Source organism: Mustela nivalis, assembly GCF_964662115.1.
Source record: "Mustela nivalis genome assembly, chromosome: 9".
Taxonomy (NCBI): domain Eukaryota; kingdom Metazoa; phylum Chordata; class Mammalia; order Carnivora; family Mustelidae; genus Mustela; species Mustela nivalis.
In genome coordinates, this window is record NC_139028.1 from 65669060 (window position 1) to 65690762 (window position 21703).

At 38.7% G+C, this 21703-nt stretch overlaps 2 protein-coding genes across 5 annotated transcripts; both read right to left on the reverse strand.

Moving 5' to 3' along the window:
• Positions 1 to 2357: 2357 nt before the first annotated feature.
• On the reverse strand, positions 2358 to 19175 carry LOC309840095 (olfactory receptor 51E2). 4 transcript variants are annotated; one of them, XM_082682161.1, is made up of 3 exons: positions 19048 to 19140; positions 7830 to 8014; positions 2358 to 5239 (listed from the first exon to the last, which is right to left on the reverse strand). In XM_082682161.1, the coding sequence occupies exon 3, from the start codon at positions 5189 to 5191 to the stop codon at positions 4220 to 4222; it is 972 nt and encodes a 323-aa protein (XP_082538287.1). In that variant the 5' UTR covers positions 5192 to 5239; positions 7830 to 8014; positions 19048 to 19140; the 3' UTR covers positions 2358 to 4219. The 4 variants fall into 4 exon arrangements, with proteins under 4 accessions (XP_082538287.1, XP_082538288.1, XP_082538290.1 ...); XM_082682162.1 differs by having other exon boundaries at positions 7709 to 8014; XM_082682164.1 differs by lacking the exon at positions 7830 to 8014 and having other exon boundaries at positions 2358 to 5130; positions 19048 to 19175.
• LOC309840213 (olfactory receptor OR51C1-like) lies at positions 11279 to 19104 on the reverse strand. Its single transcript, XM_082682285.1, is given in 4 exon segments — positions 11279 to 12937; positions 12940 to 13041; positions 13044 to 13654; positions 19048 to 19104. Coding segments are annotated over 3 exon segments (921 nt in total). The 5' UTR covers position 13654; positions 19048 to 19104; the 3' UTR covers positions 11279 to 12728.
• Positions 19176 to 21703: the final 2528 nt, after the last annotated feature.

Sequence of the window (21703 nt, forward strand, 5' to 3'; positions counted from 1 at the left end):
GCCTCCTCCTACTTCCCCGCCATCTTGTCCCCCTGCTCATTTCACATCCCATTTCAATTTTTTTAAAGTTTATTTATTTATTTAGAGTTTGAGCTGGAAGAGGAACAGAGTGGAGTGGAAAAGGAAGGGGGAAGATTTTTAAGCAGACTCAGCACTGAGACCTGAGCCCAACATGGGACTCTATCTCATGGCCCTGAGATCACGACCTGAACTGAAACTGAGTCAGATGCTTAATTGACTGAGCCACCCAGTCTCCTTAACATGTTCTTGATTAAAAAAAAAAAAAAAGGCCCTATAATGATAGTGAAAATTTCACATTTTTCCTTTGGTGATTTTTTATTTTTGTAAAATAAATATAACATAAAATTTGCCATTTTAATAATTTTCAAATGTGCAATTTAGTAGCATTAAGTTGTACATTGTTGTGCAACCCACCACTATCCATGTCTAAAACTTCCTAATCAGTCCAAGTTGATACTATGTACTCATTAAATAACACCTTATCCTCCCCTCCCCAGCCCCTGGTAACCTCTATTCTACTTTCTATCTCTGTGAATTTGCCTGTCCTACATATTTTATATAAATGGAATCACACAATATTTGTTCTTTTGTGGGTAGCTTGTTTTACTTAGCATAATATTCTCAGGGTTTATCTATATTGTCAAATGTTTCTTAGTTTTATTCCTTTTTATGTGAATAATATTCCATTGTATATATTTACCGTCTTTTGTTTATCTATTTCTCTGTTGATGAACACTTGGGTCATTTCCATTTTTTTGGCTATTATGAATGTAGTGTTGCTATGAATATTGGCAAACAAGGCTTTGAAATACTTTTTAAAAAATATTCTCTTTATTTGGCAGGGGCAGGTGGAGGAACAGAGGGGGAAGGAGAGGGACAAGTAGACTCTGCTCTGGGCTTGATGCCAGGACCCTGACATCATGACCTGAGCTGAAACTGAGTCTGATGCTTAACCAATCTAGCCACCTTGGTGTCCCTGAAATACTTTTAAAAAATGAAAATCTTATTTAGCTTAGCATAAGTCAGTCAGAGAAAGACAAATATCATATGATTTCACTTATATGTGGAATTTAAGAAACAAAATAAATGAGCAAAGGAAAAGAGAAGGGAGAGACAAGCCAAGAAACAGACTTTTAACCAAAGAGAACAAACTGATGGTTACCAGAGGAGAGGTGGTGGGGGGATGGGTGAAACAGGTAATGGGTATTAAGGAATGTACTTGTGATGAGCATTGGATGTTGTATGGAAGTGTTGAAACACTATTGTACACCTGAAACTGACATAACAGTATGTTAACTATTTGGAATTAAAATAAAACTTTAGAAAATGAAAGCAGTGTTTAATAGAAAAAAAATGAAAATCTTAGGGCAGAGGGAAGGGTGGGGAAGATGGGGAAAACATGAGTAAGTTGGGCTGCACTGGAATACTGTGAGAGGCCTGAAAGCAAAACATACAAGCTTTATTAAATTGTCAACCTGGCCATGCTCTTAAGCATGTGGAGGTAGGCAGGAGGGAACGATTTAGTACACTCCTGAGTAATGCATAGGAAGATAGAAGACGATGGAGGTGGTAGGGAGAGACATAATGAGGTTCAAGCTAATAAAATGAGGTCCTAACATCATTATTTGGGGTGGGTCCTGATAGCTGAATCTCTACTTTTACAGACTACGGGCATCTCTTTGTTTCTTTAGGGAAGTCACCCATTTCTTCCATCTTCTCTCTTTCTCTCAGCCTAATCTATCTGCATTGATGAGCTTCATGACCTTGGAGGCCACTTTATTAATCACAATTAGATATTCACAGATATATATACTAGGAGGGCCCTTCTCCAGAAGAGAGGTTAAGTGTCTGAGGTTTCCTTTCCCTAAGAAAGAACCCACAGGTTGGAGTCTCCCCCATGGTTGATCCACCCAAGTCCCCCATACAAGATTTGTTCAGTGAAGCTATTAAGGGAAACCAATGATTGTAGTCAGATTTCAGTTTCTCATGAGATCTGAGTTCAACAATACAATGGAAATATCCCAGGGTGCCTAGGTGGCTCAGTTGTTAAGCGTCTGCCTTCAACTCAGGTCATGATCCCAGGGTCCTGGGATAGAGCCTTCCTTGGTCTGAGGGAAGCTTGCTTCTCCCTCTCCCACTCCCCCTGCTTGTGTTCCCTCTCTCGAGGTTTCTCTCTGTGGCAAATGAATAAATAAAATCTTTAAAAAAATAGAAAATATCCCACCTTGATACATTCAGCATCTTTACAGTTATACCAGCAGTAGGGAACCTCCTGTATCTTCAAATCTGAGTTTATAGGATTCTATAAATATAAAAGCAGTAGGCATAACAGCAAAATTTAAAATAAAATTTTATTATATCTTTTACCTAAGTTAAAGCCCAGACATTCAAAATGTTTGACAGGTACAAAATATACTTTAAAAAGGGAGATACGATTGAGAAGATGTAAGAGATAAAAAGACAAAAATATTTTCCTTAATCTGGAAAGAAACAGACTGTGGAATGTGAAATGTGGCTATAAAACATGAACAGTTCTCTGGATTTGATGCTCATGAGGGCAGGGCTATCTCTCAAAACAAATATAATTCATTTTATAAGTCACACAGCAGAGAGCAAACAGAATTTGCACAGGTCCAGGAAATAAAAGGCAGATGTTAACAGGAAGCAATATAACATGAAAATTAAATGACTGTATTTGGTTATCAAATTCAGTTTCAAATCTTGGCACAGCACTCACAAACTATACGGCTTAGTTATCTTGTTAATGAAAGCCTCCTTTCTCTCACTTGTAATGGGGGTCAACAACTCCAAAAACTTGTCATGAAGATTAGATAAAACCTCTGAAGTACTTAACATAGTGCCTAAAACATGGTAAGCACTCAAGACCTGTTCATTGGCATTATTGTGTAGGGCTTAGATAAATTCCCAGATAATGCATAGTAAACCAACAGTGAGATCTGTGACAAGCTTTGTTTTATGTAAATTATCACTTTCATTTTCTTCATTTGGAAAGTTACATGTCAGTTAAATAAGACCTCCATAATAAAGCACTTTAAAAAGTAAAACCAAAGTGAGTCACTATTAATTTGAACACATTTCCTTCAAGGCAAGGCATAGGTGCTTTTCAAGTTAATTTCAATCATGTGTCCTTATTGTTTATTTTTAATATTATATGCATTTTTCATTTTATAGCAGATTATTTAAAGGTTACACAATATTCCTTTTATATAGATTATTACACATAATATTCCATTAAGTAAATGGGCCATACTTGAGTTTACTATTCTTTACTTTTATGTATTATATCCTAGTATTTTAAATATGATTTCTTTAAATAATTGTGTAATCAATATATTTTATGAGAAACATGCTTTCTGCATTTAGGAATATTTTTTTAGGATAGATTTCCAAAAGTGAGAATATAGCATTAAAGCATAGAACTTTAAAAAAATTCTTGCTGCAATGTGGGGGACTTGGGGGGTAAGGAAGGAATAAATGAAATAAGATGGGATTGGGAAGGAGACAAACCATAAGAGACTCTTAATCTCACAAAACAAACTGAGGGTTGCTTGTGGGGAGGTGGGTAGGGAAAGGGTGGTTGGGTTATGGACATTGGGGAGGGTATATGCTATGGTGAGTGCTATGAAATGTGTAAGCCTGATGATTCACAAACGTGTACCCCTGGGGCTAATAATATATTATGTGTTAATAAAAAATAAAAAATTTAAAAAACTCTTGCTACATATGTCAATCATACCATCACCTTTGATGGTCATGCATTTATATTGCAACATTGTGAATTTTCATTAATAAAAACCGTGAATTTAATAGATAAAAATGCTGTCTAGTTGTTGATTTAATATATTATTTCTCAGATTATTAGTCAGGTGGAATAATTTTTTCCCTGTTAAAAAGCCAGTTGTATTTTTTGTCACTCTTCTTTATGTTTTTTTACTACATATTGGAACATTGGTGGATTTTCTATTTTTGACTTTTGGTACAGTAACATTATCAATAACATTTTGACCTATGGAAAGAAATCACAGTAGCCTCCAAACTTTCACTGCAAGCAGAGGCAGAATTTGGAGTTCACAGCAGAGAAAATCATTGATATGCTTATAGATAACTAGAATTAAGCTAGCTTTAGGAAATCCTTATGTCAAGCCATTAAAGATAAGGGAAAGTAGAGTGGTAATGATCACCTTCTTCCCACATCCTGAGGGTCCTTGTCGTGGCTGATCTTGAACATAGCTAGCACACGAGTTCTGATCTGTTTGGTCTTGGCACCGTAGATGATGGGATTGATCACAGGAGGCAGGAGTAGATAAACATCACCCATGAGAACATGCACAATGGGATCAAGGCTGTTTCCAAAACGGTGTACCACTGAGAGGCCAATGAGAGGAACATAGAAAGCTAATACCACACCGATGTGTGACACACAGGTTCCAAAAGCCTTGGCCCGCTCTGACTTGGAAGGCAGTTGTAGAACTGTTCGTATAATCAGAAAATAGGACAAGGAGATAAACAGAACATCCACGCCCATAACCAATAGTATGGCAGTAAGACCATAGATCACATTGGGCAACGTGTCTGCATAGGCCAACTTCATCATATCCTGGTGGACGCAATAGGAGTGAGAGAGCACATTGGAGTGGCAGAAGGCCAGCCGCTTGATGAGCAGAGGCAGTGGGATAAAGAAGAGGGATCCACGGACAACAGCCACCATGCCAATCTGGGCTGTTACTGTATTGTTGAGCACTGCTGCATGGCGCAGTGGGTGGCAGATGGCTATATAGCGGTCAAAGGCCATGGCCAGCAGGATAGTGGACTCAATAGCTGAGAGAGCATGAATAAAAAACATCTGGGTAATGCAGGCATCAAAAGTAATCTCCCGGGAATCAAACCAGAAGAGGGCGAGGATCTTGGGCATGGTGGATGTTGACAAGGCCAGGTCAATTGCTGCCAGCATGCAGAGAAAGAGGTACATGGGAGCATGTAGGCTGCGCTCTGTCCTTACGATGAAGACCACGATGCAGTTTCCAAACACTGCCACGACATACATTGAAAGCAGGGGAAAGCCGATCCAAAAATGGGCTTCTTCTAATCCTGGGATACCAATAAGTACAAAGGTGGTATGTGTGAAGTTGCAGGAACTCATAGCTGGCATCGAGAAGGGGCGCTGGAGAGGGTGAGGTCACCCTGACAACCTGCTAGCCTGCTAGGACATGGAGCACAATCAGAGGCCAACCCTGGAAACCTGGAAACTGAATGCAACTTAGCTCTCCCTCTCCTACTCTTCCCTCTCACTCTTCCGAGCCCTTTAGGCTCTTTCATAAGCTCTGAAGCCCTCTTCCAAGGGGAAAATGATAGTTCAAACTCATTTATCGGGACGCCTGGGTGGCTCAGTTGGTTAATCAGCTGCCTTCGGCTCAGGTCATGATCCCAGCGTCCTGGGATCGAGTCCCACATTGAGTTCCTTGCTTTGCAGGGAGCCTGCCTCTCCCTCTGACTCTGCCTGCCACTCTGCCTGTGCTCTCTCTCTCTCTCTCTGACAAATAAATAAATAAAATATTAAAAAAAAAACCTCATTTATCAATTGCTCCTCTCCAGGTCCATTTACATTAAATTTTTTTTAGATTTATTTATTTACTTGTTTATTTGAGAGAGCGAGAGCAAAAGAGAGAGCACCAGTGGAAGGACGAGGAGAGGGAGAGGGATAAGCAGACTCTGCTGAGTGTAGAGCCCAATGTGGAGTCTGATCCCAGGACCCCAAGATCATTACCTGAGCTGAAACCAAGAGTGGAATGCCCAACTGACTGAAGCACTCAGGCATCTCCCATTTACATTTTAAAAAATGGAATCTAGGGAGAACAAAGTTTATCCCAAAATGTATCCTTTCTAAATTCTTTTGGACTCCTCCTGGCCCACACTTTCACTACCCAGATATTGGGTGGTCCTTTTCTCAGACAGGTGTTAAGAGGTACCCTATTGAGAACCCTTTCCAGGTATGTTCTTTTTTTTCTTCCCTCAATTATTCATTCATTTTATAAGCATCTACTTATATGACCTACTATGTACAAGGCTACTTGCTAGATGCTCATGATACAGAGATGAAAGACACATCTTTTGCTCTTCAGATAACCTGCCTATGGTGGAAGATAGACAAGTAACCCAATTATTAGACTTTTGGGGTGAGTGTTAGCCTAAGGTGTGCATTTAATGCATAGGATGGGGAGAGGCATGATCAGAGGAGACTTCCTGACAAAGATAATCCTTTTGATCAGTCTTCAAACATGAGTAGGAATGAGACAGAGAAGGGAATAATGGGTATATGAAGCCAGTGGGGAGGGGGATTTTTTTCCTTCAAATTTTCAGGATTCTGGGTTCCCAGGTAGAAGGTCAGCAAAGGGAAAAAGAAACACAAAAATGACAATTTTTTAAAAAGATGAGAAAAAAACCTAAGGGGGGAAAAAAAGTCTGGAAACTCCTTTGGGGTCATCAAATGGAAGGGAGTAGCTCTCTCCAGTGACTTATCTGGAGATGAAGGTGCTGGTAAGATATGTGGCCTCCATCAGATCCTAGCTGCCGGACTTGTCCCTTATGAAGGCTCTTCTCTCTGCTCCTGGATGATTTGTCTCTCTGCACCTGAAAGCGATCTCCAGGCTATACTCTTGCCCTAGGGAAAACTTGGGTTGATCCTTGATACTCCTAGAGCTTTGGAAGCCCAGCATTGCTCTGCCCCTGCCATGCCACCCAAACACGTAGGCTTTGACCTCATCAAATACTTTCCCTGCTAGGCTTCTTAGGTACCCTCTTCTTTAGAGCTAATTGCCTCTAAAGAGCTAAGGGCTTGGCTTCAAGAAGAAGGACCTCTGAATCTTGGGAATAAACTCTATAGGTATCTTCATCAATGATAGTTAGGTAAACTTATTCATCTCCCCAGGATTCTTCATCACTCCTGATCTGGGTCTTTACAGCAATTGGGGGATGCTCTTTAGGGGAGAGGGTTTGGAGAACAGCGGTCTTAAAATATAGTGTGATAAAATAGGAACTAAAATGTTTAACTTGGATGATCCCCATCATGGATAAGCAAAGAATATTCAAATCCAAGATCCAAAGATCACAGAATTCATACCTCTGACCAGTATTTGCACTTCTCCCTATCCTCAGATCTTATGTGAAGATGTAATAGCTACTCTCCTTGACAAATGTGAGATTCCAAATATGGGCCCACACTGCTATCAGAGAATGAGAAGCCTTTGTAATAGGCAGATAATTGTATCCTTAAATAAGATAAAAGTTTATATATTATATCCATGCAACCATCCATGCATCTACCATTGGTAGTTTAGGGAGAGAGATTCAGAAATCTAAACAATTCAGGCTGAAAAGTCTGGGTAATGCTAAGGAAACTTCCCCAGAAGAAGACCAGCTCACTTGACCTCTGTGGGGCCCAGAATGAAGGAAAAGGCATGGAGGGATTGCAGGGGGAGCACAGTAATGTATTTCCCCTTACCCTAAGCCTCTTGCCCATGCTACTGTGTGAGTACCTACAGATACACGGGTCTTTATTGGCCACAGAGTTGGATCCTTTCCTGACTCCTCTTTCTTCAGGGCATCTTTTCTGCTTTTCTAGTAGCAGTCTAAGGCTTTGGGCCATTATATTGTCTCCCCAGTTACCTACCCAGAATACCACATATTTCTCTCCCATGTTGTCTGGCTTTCTGGCCAAAGTGACCCTTGGCTAGATCCAATTTTAGCTTCTCTTGAGTCTGGATGTGGCTTCTGCATTCATTATTACTTGCCTTTCTGTTCTGTCTGCTAGTGCTGTGGGATATTTCTTCTTAGCCCATGAAGATGCATTTGGGACACAAGGGTTTCTTCTTCCTGATATGAGACAGCTGTGGGGTCCTCGTGATCTCCTAAGATCGTAGGAGTTTGGCCTTCTCAGTTCTAGGTGAGGGTGCACTCACTTGAAATCCATGCAATCCTAGGAGAGAGCAGGTGGAGCTGGCTTACCCTTTCAAGTGCAGGCCTATTTATAATGCTGCCTAAGAGGCCCATGGGAACAGGCTGTGGGAGTATGTACTGAGGTCTCTGGGGCTGGGCGGGCAGGAGACAGTATCTCCATATTCACTTGTGTGTCAGTCCCACAGGCTTCCCACTTTTTCTGTATGGTGTGTGTGTTGTGGGGGGTGATCAATAAGGGGGCACTGCCACTGCCTCTGCCATCATTCCCACACTTACACATACAGGGATCTTGACAATCTATCCCCATTCTTCCAAATAACTCATACTCTTCCAGGTAGCAACAGTGGTTAGAAATTTTCCTCATTAACCACTTCCCTAGACATGACAGACAACAGGGGTTTATGGTTATGTCCCTGGGCTCTAGGAATTCACATCCTCTTTAAAAACCAAGATGGATACACAAAACTAGTAATTCCTATAACTCAGGATAAGAGCATGCATCTCAGTTTTTCATTTTCAGCTCTTCTTTTAGTTGATGAAATAGACCTTGAGATAGGGAAGTCACTCTCTTGCACCTGTGTTACAGATAAGAAATGAATGAGATGAAGGCTCTTTGCCTTGGTCGCAGAGTTTTTAGTGATACTGGTCAGAGAACTAGGTATTCTGATTCTTTATTCATCCCCATTCAACAAATATTTATCAGGGGCTTGCAATGTAACAAGATATGCAATTTTTTTAAACCCACCCTTATAGATTATATATCTTGACGAGAGGGACACACAGTCCATGGTTAATATGAGAAATGAAATAGTTTCTCCTTATGACTACCTAAGAAGAAAAAAATAAAGGGAAGAAGAGAACAGGTAAATATTGGAATGGGCAGTTGAAATTTTAATTTGAAGTTGGCAGGGAATGCCTCATATAATGGAGACATTTGAGGACTACCCTGGAGGGAGCAAGAAATATATCCATGAGATCTCTGAGGAAGAACATCCAAAGAAGAAAGACAAAAACCGCAAAGTTTCTGAGAAGGGAGTGTATCTAGGGGTTTAGAATAATAAGGAGGCTGGTGTGTCTGGGCAGAGAGAACAAAGGGAAGAAAAATAGATATATAGGGATAGATAATATGGAATTGGATTGTATAGGGCTTTATTGGACTTTTTACAGGTCAGTTAAAGTTTTTAACTTGGAGTCTGAATAAAGGTAGCTACAACAGCAGCCATGTATTTAGTACTGTCCCAGCTTTCAGGAAAGTCTTCAATTCACTGTGAACATGTCAACTTTGGATAGAGTGACATTTGATCTGCAAATCACCCATTCCCAAATGTTCAAACTACCCACTTCCTAGTAAGAAAAGCTTACAAGTTTCCAGGGTCGTTGGATAGAGGGGCCATCCATAGGTTAGTGTGTATGTAAGGGGTGGTGAAGTAGAAGAGAAACATCTGTAGAAGTAGTGTGAACATCTTCGCTGTCTGGTCTTTAGAATGAAGTTCCTTCTCATTCTGATTTTTAGGACTTTGTATACCCCATCATTTTTCTCTAAGTTTCTTCCCCCCACCATAAACAAACAAATATCTAGCCTGTAAATCTATATCATCTGAACTTTTTCAATAGTGAATGAATGAGTCATTCAGTCATTCTAAGACCAGAATAAGTCCCTGGTCTTAGAAAGTGGGCACAGAATCTGTGATAAGAGAACAGTTATGAGAGAGTCTGAAAAGGGATGTCCTAAGAAAGAACCAGAAGGTACTGCAAAAGCACCTGGAAAGGACACCAGACAGTCTTGAGAAATCAGGGAATGTCTCCAAGAGTTACTTCTTTTCTATGTTAGGAGAAGGGAAATAGTGAGGGTGGTATAGAGGGAGGTAAAAGCTTGTTCAAAGGCTTTTGAGTGATCCAGAGCAGTCACAGTTAAGAAAGGCAAGTGGTTCGTTGTGCCTGGAGCACCGAACAGAGGGCAAACAATGAGGCTTGAGATTAAAATTTCAACTGAGAGATAAATAGAGCCAGCCACTATTAGTAGCTAGTAGTAACAGGGATATTATTATTTTATTATGTGGCAGACCCTGGTTTGGGGTCTGGAATACACCACAAATGAACAAAATTCTTATTCTTAAAGATCTTACCTGGTAATGGGGAAACTAGAGAAGAAATAAATAGGTATGTAATATTTTGGTGGGGGAAGGGAGTGCCAGGTATTAAACATAAGATAGGTAAGGAAGCGAGTAATTGCAGACAAGAATCAAGGGAGAGGAGGTGGTTGTTTTTTTTTTTTTTAATTCTAATTTAAAAAAATTTTTTTTTCATTTATTTATTTTCAGCATAACAGTATCATTATTTTTTTCACCACACCCAGTGCTCCATGCAATCTGTGCCCTCTATAATACCCACCACCTGGTACTCCAACCTCCCACCCCCTGCCCCTTCAAAACCCTCGGATTGTTTTTCAGAGTCCATAGTCTCTCATGATTCACCTCCCCTTCCAATTTACCCCAACTCCCTTCTCCTCTCTAACACCCCTTGTCCTCCATGATATTTGTTATGCTCCACAAATAAGTGAAACCATATGATACTTGACTCTCTCTGCTTGACTGATTTCACTCAGCATAATCTCTTCCAGTCCCGTCCTTGTTGCTACAAAAGTTGGGTATTTATCCTTTCTGATGGAGGTGGTTGTTTTTAATGTAGGAAGGTAACATTTAGGCAGAGACCTGCATGAAGTGAGGCAGGAAACCACAAGGGTGTCTGGGGGAAGAACATTCCAAGTAGCGAGGACAGAAAGTGTGAAGTTTGGTGTTGAAACATGTATGGTGATATTAAGGAAATATTTGGAGGTAGTACAGGTATAATAGAATGAATAAAGGGGAGAGTAGTAGGAGATGAAGTTGAGATGGTAGAGGGGAGTTAAATCATACAGATTCTCATGAACTATTCTAATGACTGTGAGTTTTCCTTGGGTAAGACAGGGGGCCACAGGACATGTTGAATGGAAGAAGTGGCATGCTCTACTTTATGTATTAAAATAATCATTCTAACTACCATGGGGAAAGTAAAGCAAAAGTGGATGAAGGAAGATCTACCAGGAGACTATTATGATGGCGGGGCACATGGTGGTATTAGTAGAAGTAGTAGAAAGTAGTTAGATTCCAGGTATCAATATCTGGAGTATCTGAAAGAAAGAGTCATCGGCATTTGCCAATAGGTTGGATGTGGAGTAGGAGTGTCAGAGAGGTATCAGTAATAACTCCAAAAACTCTATCTCAGCCACATGAAAAATAGAGTTTTTAAGTTAGGGAAGACATGGTTGATGTGAATATTAAGATATGTTTTTGGACATGATGAGTCTGAGATGATTATTAAACATTCAAGTAGGAGTACTGATACATAGGATATGAGTCGGGACTATAAATATTAGTTTGGGATTTGCCAGCATGTAGATGAGATTTGAAGCCATGATGCTAGATGAGATAACTAAAAATGGGAATATAATAAAGAATAAACAGGTCTGAGTACAAAATCCTAGAACATTCCAACATACAAAGATCATGGAAATGAAGACCAACACTAATGGAGACTGAAAATTGTAAAGCTTACTGAGAATTTTGACACCATCTAGTTATTAAATAGTACTGTTGTCACTTAATAAATTTCCTGTGGATATCACTTACTAATCCTTCCTTGCTGGATCTCATACCCCCTGTAGAGCCCATCTTTATGCAGTGATACCAATGCGTCATTGAAATATGCACTTTAAATATTTGAGAATTAATGGCCATTCCTACTTGCTGGATTAAGCCATTATGTGAAGTAAATGGAATTAAACATTTCCAAGTAAATGACACAAATTGAAATTCATTTACAATTCTTAGTCATTTTTGAGTTTCTGCTGGGGCAGAAAGTTGATGGAAGGCAGAGAAAAATTCTGGAATATGTTTACTTAGGAAAGAACATAAAGTAGAAATATATTTGTATTTTTCAGGTTTGAAAATTCTGTTTTGGATTTTTTCTCCATAATTTGGTTGAAAATTTCTAGAGGATAGACTTGTGAGGTTGTTTTTTTGTTTGTTTCTTTTGCTTCTTTATGTCCCCTAGTACAAATTACATGGACTCATATATATGTATCTATACAAATTATATACATGTATACTCATATATAGTTTATATTATAGGTAGCAACATAGCTAAAGTTAAGAGAGTTGGGGGACCATGGAGTAAGTTTGCATGCATGTGAAATACGGTTCTGTTGTTTATGAGCTGTTTAAGCAAGAAACTTAATATTTTTGTGCCTCAATTTTCTCATTGATCAAAGAACTAACTACCTTTTAATGTTGTTTCAGATGTGTGTTAATAAATGCAAACCATGACTAGTCAAAGGAAATAATAAATGTTAGTAAAAATTATTATTGCATTTAGAAAAATACTGCCTATTTCTCATAAAGATATGGCTTTCTCATAATGTGTCATACCAACTGCTCTAAAGTAGACAAAGTCAGAAAATTCAGTTTGTTGGCAGGATAAACAATAGTTTAGAACAAACAGTGATGGATGGGAGAAATGATAGACTTAAGGCTTCATACTGCTCATTCCTTCTATTCTTATGTCTCTGTCTCTTCATCTGTAAAATAAAGGGTTGAGCTGATGTTCTAAATATATTCCAGCTTTAATTCTAAGTTTTTGTTTCATGATCACCAGCTTTGTTTTTAAATTGATAGTGTTAGGCCATCTCTAGAATTCTATGTGTCTTTGGAATAGATAATTTTGATCACAGCTCTGCGTATTTGTTTGGTCTTCACACTGTAGATGATGGGGTTCATTACAGGAGGGATCAGGACGTAAGTGTTAGCAATCATTGTATGAACATAGGCTGGGGCTCGTTTCCCAAATCTGTGAACAAAGGACAGGCTGATCAATGGAAAGTAGAAAATAACAACAGCCCCAATAGGGAGATACATGTGCTGAAGGCTTTCTTCCTCTCTTCTGGGGATGCAATGCTGAGGACGGTCTTAATAATCAAAATGTAAGAGAGGAGGATGAAGATTGAGTCACACCAACAGTAGAGATCATGGCAGTCAATCCAACTGCATTGTTGATCCTGGTGTCTGTGCATGAGAGCTTCATCACATCAGGGTGGAAGCAGTAGGAGTGGTGAAGCACGTGGCTGCGGCAGAAGGACAGTCTTTTAAGAAGTGCAACCATTGGTGTCAGCATTAGTGTCCCTCTGATGACAATTGCCACTCCAATTTGAGCTATTCTGGAATCAGTTAAAATGGTGGCATACCTGAGTGGATTAGAGATGGCCACAAAACGATCAAAGGCCATGGCCAACAGCACTGAGGATTCCATGACAGTGAAGAGTTTAATAAAGAACATCTGTAACAAGCAGGCATTAAAGCTGATCTCCCTGGCATCGAACCAGAATATACCCATCATGGTGCCCAGGGTGGATATGGACAGGCCGAGGTCAGTGGTGGACAGCATGGGTTTGTGGAGGCTGGGCTGGGTGACAATGGCAAAGAGGATCAGTTTGTTTCCTGAGAGGGCGGTTATGTAGAGAAAGCAGAAGGGAATGGAGATCCAGATGTGGAAGGCTTCCAGCCCGGGAACACCAGTTAGAAGGAAAATGATGGAAGTAGATGTGGTATTCCAGAAGTTTGACATGCTAGATTAAAAACACAGAGTTCCAAGATGAAACTCTGGAACAACAACAATACTGTATTACTAGTATTAATCCAATTACAAATAATTTTATTCAACCAAAAACTAACCAAAGATGAATATTTATATACTCTGTAAAAATGAATTGCTCATTGAAATTGATAAAGGAATATAAGATTTCAACTGCTGTAGTAGATACTGTTCTTTTTCTTATATATACCTCTATCCATTATTTTTCTTTCCTGGGACACTTTGCTGGTAGCTGTTCATATGATGCGACCTTTCCTTCCACTTCTCTAGCCAGAGATGACTGGGTGAAGGAAAGTCACTTTACTCAAGACTAGTCAATTATATTTCTTCCTTTCTGGATTTTCAAATTGTGTTTAAGAGGTAGCAGCTTAGTTTGTCCATATAGTTAGCATCAGAGGAAAGTAGACTGGGGCTGTGGAGCAGCAATATTATATCAGCCTCAAGTGTAGAAAGCAGAGAAGCTTATAGACAATTTGGAAAGCCAGAAAATACTGAGAAAGAGATACTTATGATACAAAGTACCACCTATGAAATGCTAATAGGTGGCTTAGGCACCAGTGCAGTCATGTGCAGATGTCTACAGTATCTAACCTTGAAAGTGACACCTGCAATGTGGCATCTGGTGTCTCATTTGGAAAGTGGAGTTAGAACACACATGCCTACCACCTTAGGGATAGAGGCCTCTGCCCCTCCCCCCATCTGTGATATAGCATGCTGCCTTGTTCAGATAGAGTTTTCTCTTGAACTGCCTGAAGACTAGTTGTTCTCCATTTTGTTAAGATATACTTCTCAGGAGATATTTAATAGAATTTTACTGTTTTGCTTTGGAGGGGAAGATATACCTTTACTAAAAGTCTGAAAGTTAACACGTTTAACAGGTTTGATGTTTAACAAGTTCTCTTAGCACTTTTCATAAATATTTTGATTTTTGAAAACAATTTTAGTAATTATAGTTTTAAAAAATACATAGTGATCAGAAAGGCAAATTGAACTCTACTTAATAAATGAATAGTACTTATGATAATTAAAGAAATGGGTTCACCTCTCATGTTCCAGAAGTCTTTGACCTGTTTATTTACTATTAATTTCCAGAGCATAGGTCTTAGCTTTTGAGGTTAATAACTTCCTAGGGTCCTTGGGAGCTAGAGTAGTTATGAAAAAGGGAACAGTTCAATTGTATATAAAAGGCTTGGGGTATCTGGAGAAGTCTTCTTAGGAAAATCAGTGCTTGAAAGATTGCTATGTTTTGTGTAAATAGAAATGAAGTATTCCAAGGCTACTAGAACAGCATATGTGAAGGTGTTGAGCCAGAATGAATTCTTAAAGATGTTAGAATCAAGTGAGGGAGAAGGAATAGTACTGTTTATAATAACTTCAGCATCTAGTGTACAGTGGTGAATGATAAAAAAAGGGTTATGGGGGTGCAGAGTGTTTCCACAGGTGTTACTTATGTTTGGCTATCATGGAGATTTTCACAATGCTTATCACTATGGCATGCAATGATTGAGTTGTAACTTTGTTATAGAGTGCTAAGAAATTTTATGAGATCTTTTTTTTTTTAAATTACTATTAGAACAAATTATCTTCCATCCTAATTTCTTCCTGATTCCCTTTATATTATTTTGGTAATTCAGACAATGTGTAATTAATTACACATTTTCATTCTTGTCATTTTTTTCCCTCCTCATTTTGTTGAGGAATCAGAAGAAAAACACAAATGTGTAGGCTGAACTGATCTGAGCTAAATCTGGCAGAAGAGAATTCCATCAAATTCCTTTCTTTCCATTTCTCTACAACTGTGTCTTCCTGTACCCTCTCCTTATCCATGCTGGGTACAGACACAGAAGATTCCTTATTCCTTTTTATAGCCAATAACTCCATCTAAGCTCTTGATCAGCCGTCATCAAGACTTAGTTCATTTCAGTATCAAACTGGGAGCTCACTGGGTATTGTGTCAGCCCTAAGGATATGAAGCAAATAAAATGGCAGTGATTTGGTGCCTGAGAAAACCAGAGAGGTTGTTAACGCCTCATCTTTTTAAGGCTGAAAACCTTATCTTTAATTAGAGTCCAGGGACGTCTATGAAAATGAAAACTTACCAGTTTGGAGCACTACTACATGCCAGGCACCCTGCATATAAGAGGAATCAGAGACAAAGAAATACTACTAGCTGTAGAGTGCATCAGGTAGAGTATTTCTAAGTGATAAGATAGAATAGTGTAGAGTGATGGGTTCTGAGTGTGTGTATACATGAATGTGTCTGTGTGTGTTAAGAGGAATTAGCTCTAAGACCTCTTAACTAAGTAGATAAATTAGAACTGTGAAATGTTTTGATGGGTGGATGTGAGTTTACAAGGATGCAAAGCAGGAAAAGGGTGTTCTTGACATAGATAACAACATGGGCAGAAACTGAATAAAATAATAACAGGGTTTGTTGGACAACTACAAGAAAATTAAAATGCTGGAGGCTTAAGTATGATGCTGGGTGATGTGGGAGATGAGTGAGAGAAATCAGCAGGCCAGGACATGAGCGTCTTCATTCCACGGAAAGGAGAGGGAACGTCAATTTTAGTTGCAGAGCTAGGCATTTCCAAATATTTTATGAATAACTAAACAAATTATTTTTCATTTCTTCTCCCTTAACTCTAACAAAATTCCTTTCCTTCTTTAGTATCTTAGATAATACCAGTGGCTCCTTTTCTGGAGCTTCAGTTCTCAAGTTATACCCCAAGCCATTAAGGAATGCTCCCTACACATTTATATAGATGCTTTCAACATGACATTAAGTTCAACTATGATAGATGGACCATCTTTCTTAACCTGCTCCTGTGCTTCGCTAGTAAGGGAAATAACAGACAAACCCTATTTTCCCCTCAATTTCCTGCCTTACATTTTATAATGACAAAAAATATTATTTGAAGGACAGTCTGCCTGTGATTATTATTCCTTCACCTTCAGTAATAATCTGGGTTCTTTGTCTAATGGCTCTCGGGAAATTCTCCAACTTGTCACCAATGACTTTCTAAACACCAAATACAAAAGTTTATCTTCAGATTTGTTTTTCTCTCTCTCATCTCAAATTTTTGCTGTTTTAGGCACCTTTTCTTGTCTTTTCTTTAGGTACTTTCTCCTTCATTAGCTTCAGTGATAGTTATTCTGTGTGAGGTTTTTTTTTTTTTTTAATTTCTTTATGGAACAGTGTTTTTGTTCTGTCTTTCCAGTTGTGGTGTTCTTTAAGAGTCTTTTTCTTTCAAGAAGCCCCTGTTTTTTTTTTTTTTTTTTTGGTCTCCGGTATACTATACTTGGGATATCTTGGTTTTTCCCACGGCTTTAAATAGCACTTATATTCAGATGACACGCAAATCTGAAATCTAATTATAGAGTCTCCTGAGTTCTATATTTTGAAAGTTAACAGGATCTGAAGCAATGGCAAAAATGTCTGGGCTGAAACTTGAAGGCAGTCGTGAATCCTGGAACTAGAGTGAGGTGATAAAACAGGCAATTTGGAAAACTAATGGGCAACAGTCTGGAGAGCAGGTCAAAGCTCTCTGCTTGGTGACAGTGAACAAAAGTGAATAAGCTACTTTATCTACCCATGAGGCATACTCCCTCCTTGTAATCTCTCAGATACCTCCACCTCAATATGGGCCAATCGGAGCTCATTCCTTCCCCCATTCCAAACCTGGCTCTCTCTCCTATGTCTCGTTTGTCAGTAAATGACATCAAACTAACAAATCATCTCATCAGAGTTACTGCCCTCACATACACACATGTTCACACACTCTTCTCCCTCTCTTTCATCCTGTACATGCAAATGTTCATTAAACACTTGCAAATCTATATATTGATTTTACTTCTAAAATGTCAAAAACTGGAGAATCCAGAGGTTTCTATTTGAGGGTCAAGTAATAGCAATGTGATTCATGGTGGGTGCTTGAAGCTGAACTTCATTGTGCTTTCCTTAATTGAATGAACTTACCTGTTCCTAACATCTTTGTTAGGGGGCTAATAGATTTATCAAGGGGAGGTACTAAAATTCTTTAAAACTACTCTATGCTGCCATCACCCTGGAATCTGTTCAGTCTTTCCTCTCCAATTCTGGTACAACCTTCCTTTTCTTCTGTAAAATATAAGCTATAGTCTCCTAATTAATTTTCCTGTCCCCCAGATCACAGTGATGCTCTTCTTTCACTGCACTATTATGAGCTATGGCTACTATGACTTTAACTCCAGAACAGATGATATAGCTTTATCAGTATTGTCCAAGTCATTGCTAATGGCATTGCTATAGTGTGTGACTGATCTCTGTTCAGATCCTCACTCAGACACTAACTAGTTTTGAGACTATTTGTAACAATAATAAAAAAATATTACTCATAACAACAGCTACCATTTATTATTGGAATTTGTTCTGTGAACATTACAGTGCTAAGCATTTGAGAAACATTCTCTTAATTCTTATTACAACATCATTTGGCAAGTATTACTAAATTCACTTTGATTCCCCTTTTCTGGTAACCGAGTATGAGAGAGGTTATGAAACATGTTCAGAATCACACCCAGCTAGTGAATGTCAGAACTGGGATTTTAAACCCAATTTAAAAAAAAAAATTGTTCCCCCAAATCATGGTTTCATGTATAAGTAGTGTAAATTTTCTTTGATGCAGTTTCCTCATCTATAAGGTAGACTATATCTTGCTCCTAATAGAATGCCTGGCATGCAGTAAATGTTCAAAATTTTTTTTTAATTTTTAGTAAGAATAATTGGGCTTAAGAATGATTCCTTCAGCTCCTGACAGCCTTTTTGGCTTTTTCAAGTACCAAACTACTATAATAACATATATAGCACCCTGATTAAGTCATTTGCTTAACAAACCACAAACTATTTTTAATTTCTTGAGGAATCTCCACACTGTTTTCCAAAGTGGCTGTACCAACTTGCATTCCCAGAGGGGGAGGCAAACCATGAGAGACTATGGACCCTGAGAAAAAAATTGAGGGTTTTAAGGGGGAGGGAGTGGGGGAGGATGGGTGAGGTTGGTGGTGGGTATTAAGAAGGGCATGTATTGCATGGAGCACTGGGTGTGGTGCATAAACAATCTTGGAACACTGAAAGAATAAAATAAAATTAAACAAAACAAAACAAAACAAACCACAAACTGTGCAACCCACACGGGGCAGAAAAATGACCTTTTGCTGCAGGTTTCCTGAGAATAAATAATTCTATAAATTCTGCTGTGTATCTCAGCCCACCATCTGACTATCTCATCTAATTCTGAACATTGTGAGGAAATTCTTCCTGTGGATAAAAAAAATTCAGCTCACCTAGAGTCAAGTCTTTTCTTTGAACAAAACAGTTTTACTTACAGAATTTGTACTTGTCCCTCTCGGGCTGACTCAGAAGGCTGAGGAGACTTGATTCCAGGGGAGGACAGAGCTTATGAGGAGACTTGTTGCAGCCTGAATGGAGACAGGCACAGAGCTGAGAGGCCCATTCCTGGTGGTGATGTCACTCACTGTGTCTCCAGGGGTACGGTGGTTCCCAGAAGACTTCTTTTGCCTTTTACAGTCTTTGTCTGTTCCATTACGCAATTACTCATTGTGGTCATGTGCTTTATAGGCTGATGTAATTTTTTTCCCCCTGGGCCCTCTTATTGAAGTGGGTTTTTTTTAACAAAAATAATTTTAAGACATAATTCACATATTATAAAATTCACCCATTTAAAATGTACAATTCAATAGTTTTTAGTAAATGTACCCAGTTGTACATGCATCATCATGGTCTACCTTTAGAAAATTTTTAGTACTGCAAAAAGAAATCCCATGCCCATGAGCAGTCACTCTGAAGAGGATTTTAAAAAATGAAATATTATACTAAATTGCTAAAGGGAATATCATCTGGTGAGTGTAAGTCACATTCCACTTGGTAACTCGTTAGCATCTATTACTATTCATGGTAGTCTTGTTTCATTAGCCTACCTGTGCTTTTTAGCAGCCTGTCTTTTATAACTAGGAAAAAGCATAATTTACTCATCTATACACACATCCAGTAAAATATTGCATAAGACTGTCCTGTATTCTAAACATCATGCTAAAGTGCTGGAGATTAAGAAAGTGGGGGTGGGGATTCAACACTGTTCTTACTGTCCATGGTCTCTTAGTTTAGTATAGAATCACACTTAACTGATAATTACCATACTGATAATTAGTGATAGTGTTCTCTTAGAGGCATGAACCAAATACATTTTTATTTACTTTTTCATAACTTAATCTATTTTCTATTTTGAATCCCAGCACACTAACTGGAAGGAAACTGACAAAAATAACTTGGGATTCCCCCTACTTGTGTTTAAATGTTGCGGATCTTACATTGTACCAAGAACTTAGACTTTGCGGGTGGTGGATCTGGCCGGTAATGCAATCTGAAAAGAGGTGACAATTGCTTTAGTAAATAGAGTGCCCACAGATTGATGTAGACTGTCCATCTTTTCTACTTATGGTTCCTTTAGATCCTTAGATGTTCCCACCATTTCTGGACCACTCTAGAACATGTGAGTCTTGAAGTCTACCCTTATACTCTGCATATAAGCCTGCAGATACTAATATCTTTGAAATTATACCTGGAATATAATCAGACTTCATCACCACCATAAGTGCCTCCTTTTTCTTAAGCACCATTATCTCTCACTTGGATAATTTCAATAGTTTCCTAACTATTCTCCCTGCTTCCATCCTTATCTCTCCCTACCATCCAGTCTGTTTCATCGCAGAAAAGATCTTGGCCTGAAATACTTTATTCTTTATAATGTAACAACAAACTTTATCATGCATTCTGTACCCAAAATATTATAAAGTGTTTTTGGTAGAGGAAATGGCACCCTGCAAAGATGTCCACATCTTAATGCCTGGAACCCATGAATATATTACCTTTACACAGTAGAAAGGATTTTGCAGATGTGATTGGTCTGGAAGACCTTGAGATGAAATTATCCTGAATTATCTGGGTGGGTTCATTCTAACATATGAGTCCTTAAAAGTGGAGAAACAGAGGTGGCAGCCTGAGAATGGCTTGGGGATTGTGTTTATTTATCTCCTGGCCAAAAGAATGTTACTTTTTCTCATAGCAATAGAATTATAAAAATATTTTAGTATACTCTGAGCCAGAGCTTGGTGCATGCACATGGAACTGGTGTGCATAGTGGTAGAGCACTGACACACATTGTACTCATACTTTCAAAGGATGGTCCTTCTCACTGCCCTACTCTCATGCCAGCCCAGCAGAACAATAATTGGTAATTCAATTCAACCTTCTGAAAGTCTGAACAAAATGCTCCTCAATAAACTCCCTTAGCAATAGGAATATGCCATTATCAATCTGTCAATATTAATACCACTGAACCTGGGAAACATACCACAGTCTGTAATATTACTGGACTTCATGTTAGTATTTTCCAAACTTGTTAACCCAAACAGGAAGAACAGAATTAGAAATAAGAAAAAATGTGCCATGGGGACTTGCAATAAATGTTATTTATTAAATGTCAATATTTTACTACAGTAAACAGTAAAATATCCTTGCCTGTCAAATAAGCAGAACTTTTAAAATATTTTATTTATTTATTTGAGAGAAACAAAAAGAGAGAGAGAGAGAGCACAGAGGAAGAGTGAGAGGGAGGAGCAGGCTCCCCGCTGAGCAGGGAGCCTAAACACTGGGCCTGATCCCAGAACCCTGAGATCATGACCAAAGCTGAAGGCAGATACTTAACTGACTGAGCCACCCAGATGCCCCCAAATTAGCAAATTGTTAAGAAATTTATAATACACAGTATTATGTTGCTGTGATCATGGACTTAAGCATTGTTTTGCAGTGCTCATATGAACTTTCTGGAAGTGTATTTTCCAGTATATTGTTGGCTTAAAAGGTCCATTAAATTCTATTTCTAGAAATTTACTCAGAGGAAAAATAGAGATACAGGCCACATTTTATATAGAGGAACATTTATTGCAGTGGAAAATGTAGGTA

What these genes read in the sequence shown, in the direction of transcription:
- LOC309840095 (XM_082682161.1), bottom strand. Translation starts at nt 5,191, where the DNA reads ATGCCAGCTATGAGTTCCTGCAACTTCACACATACCACCTTTGTACTT.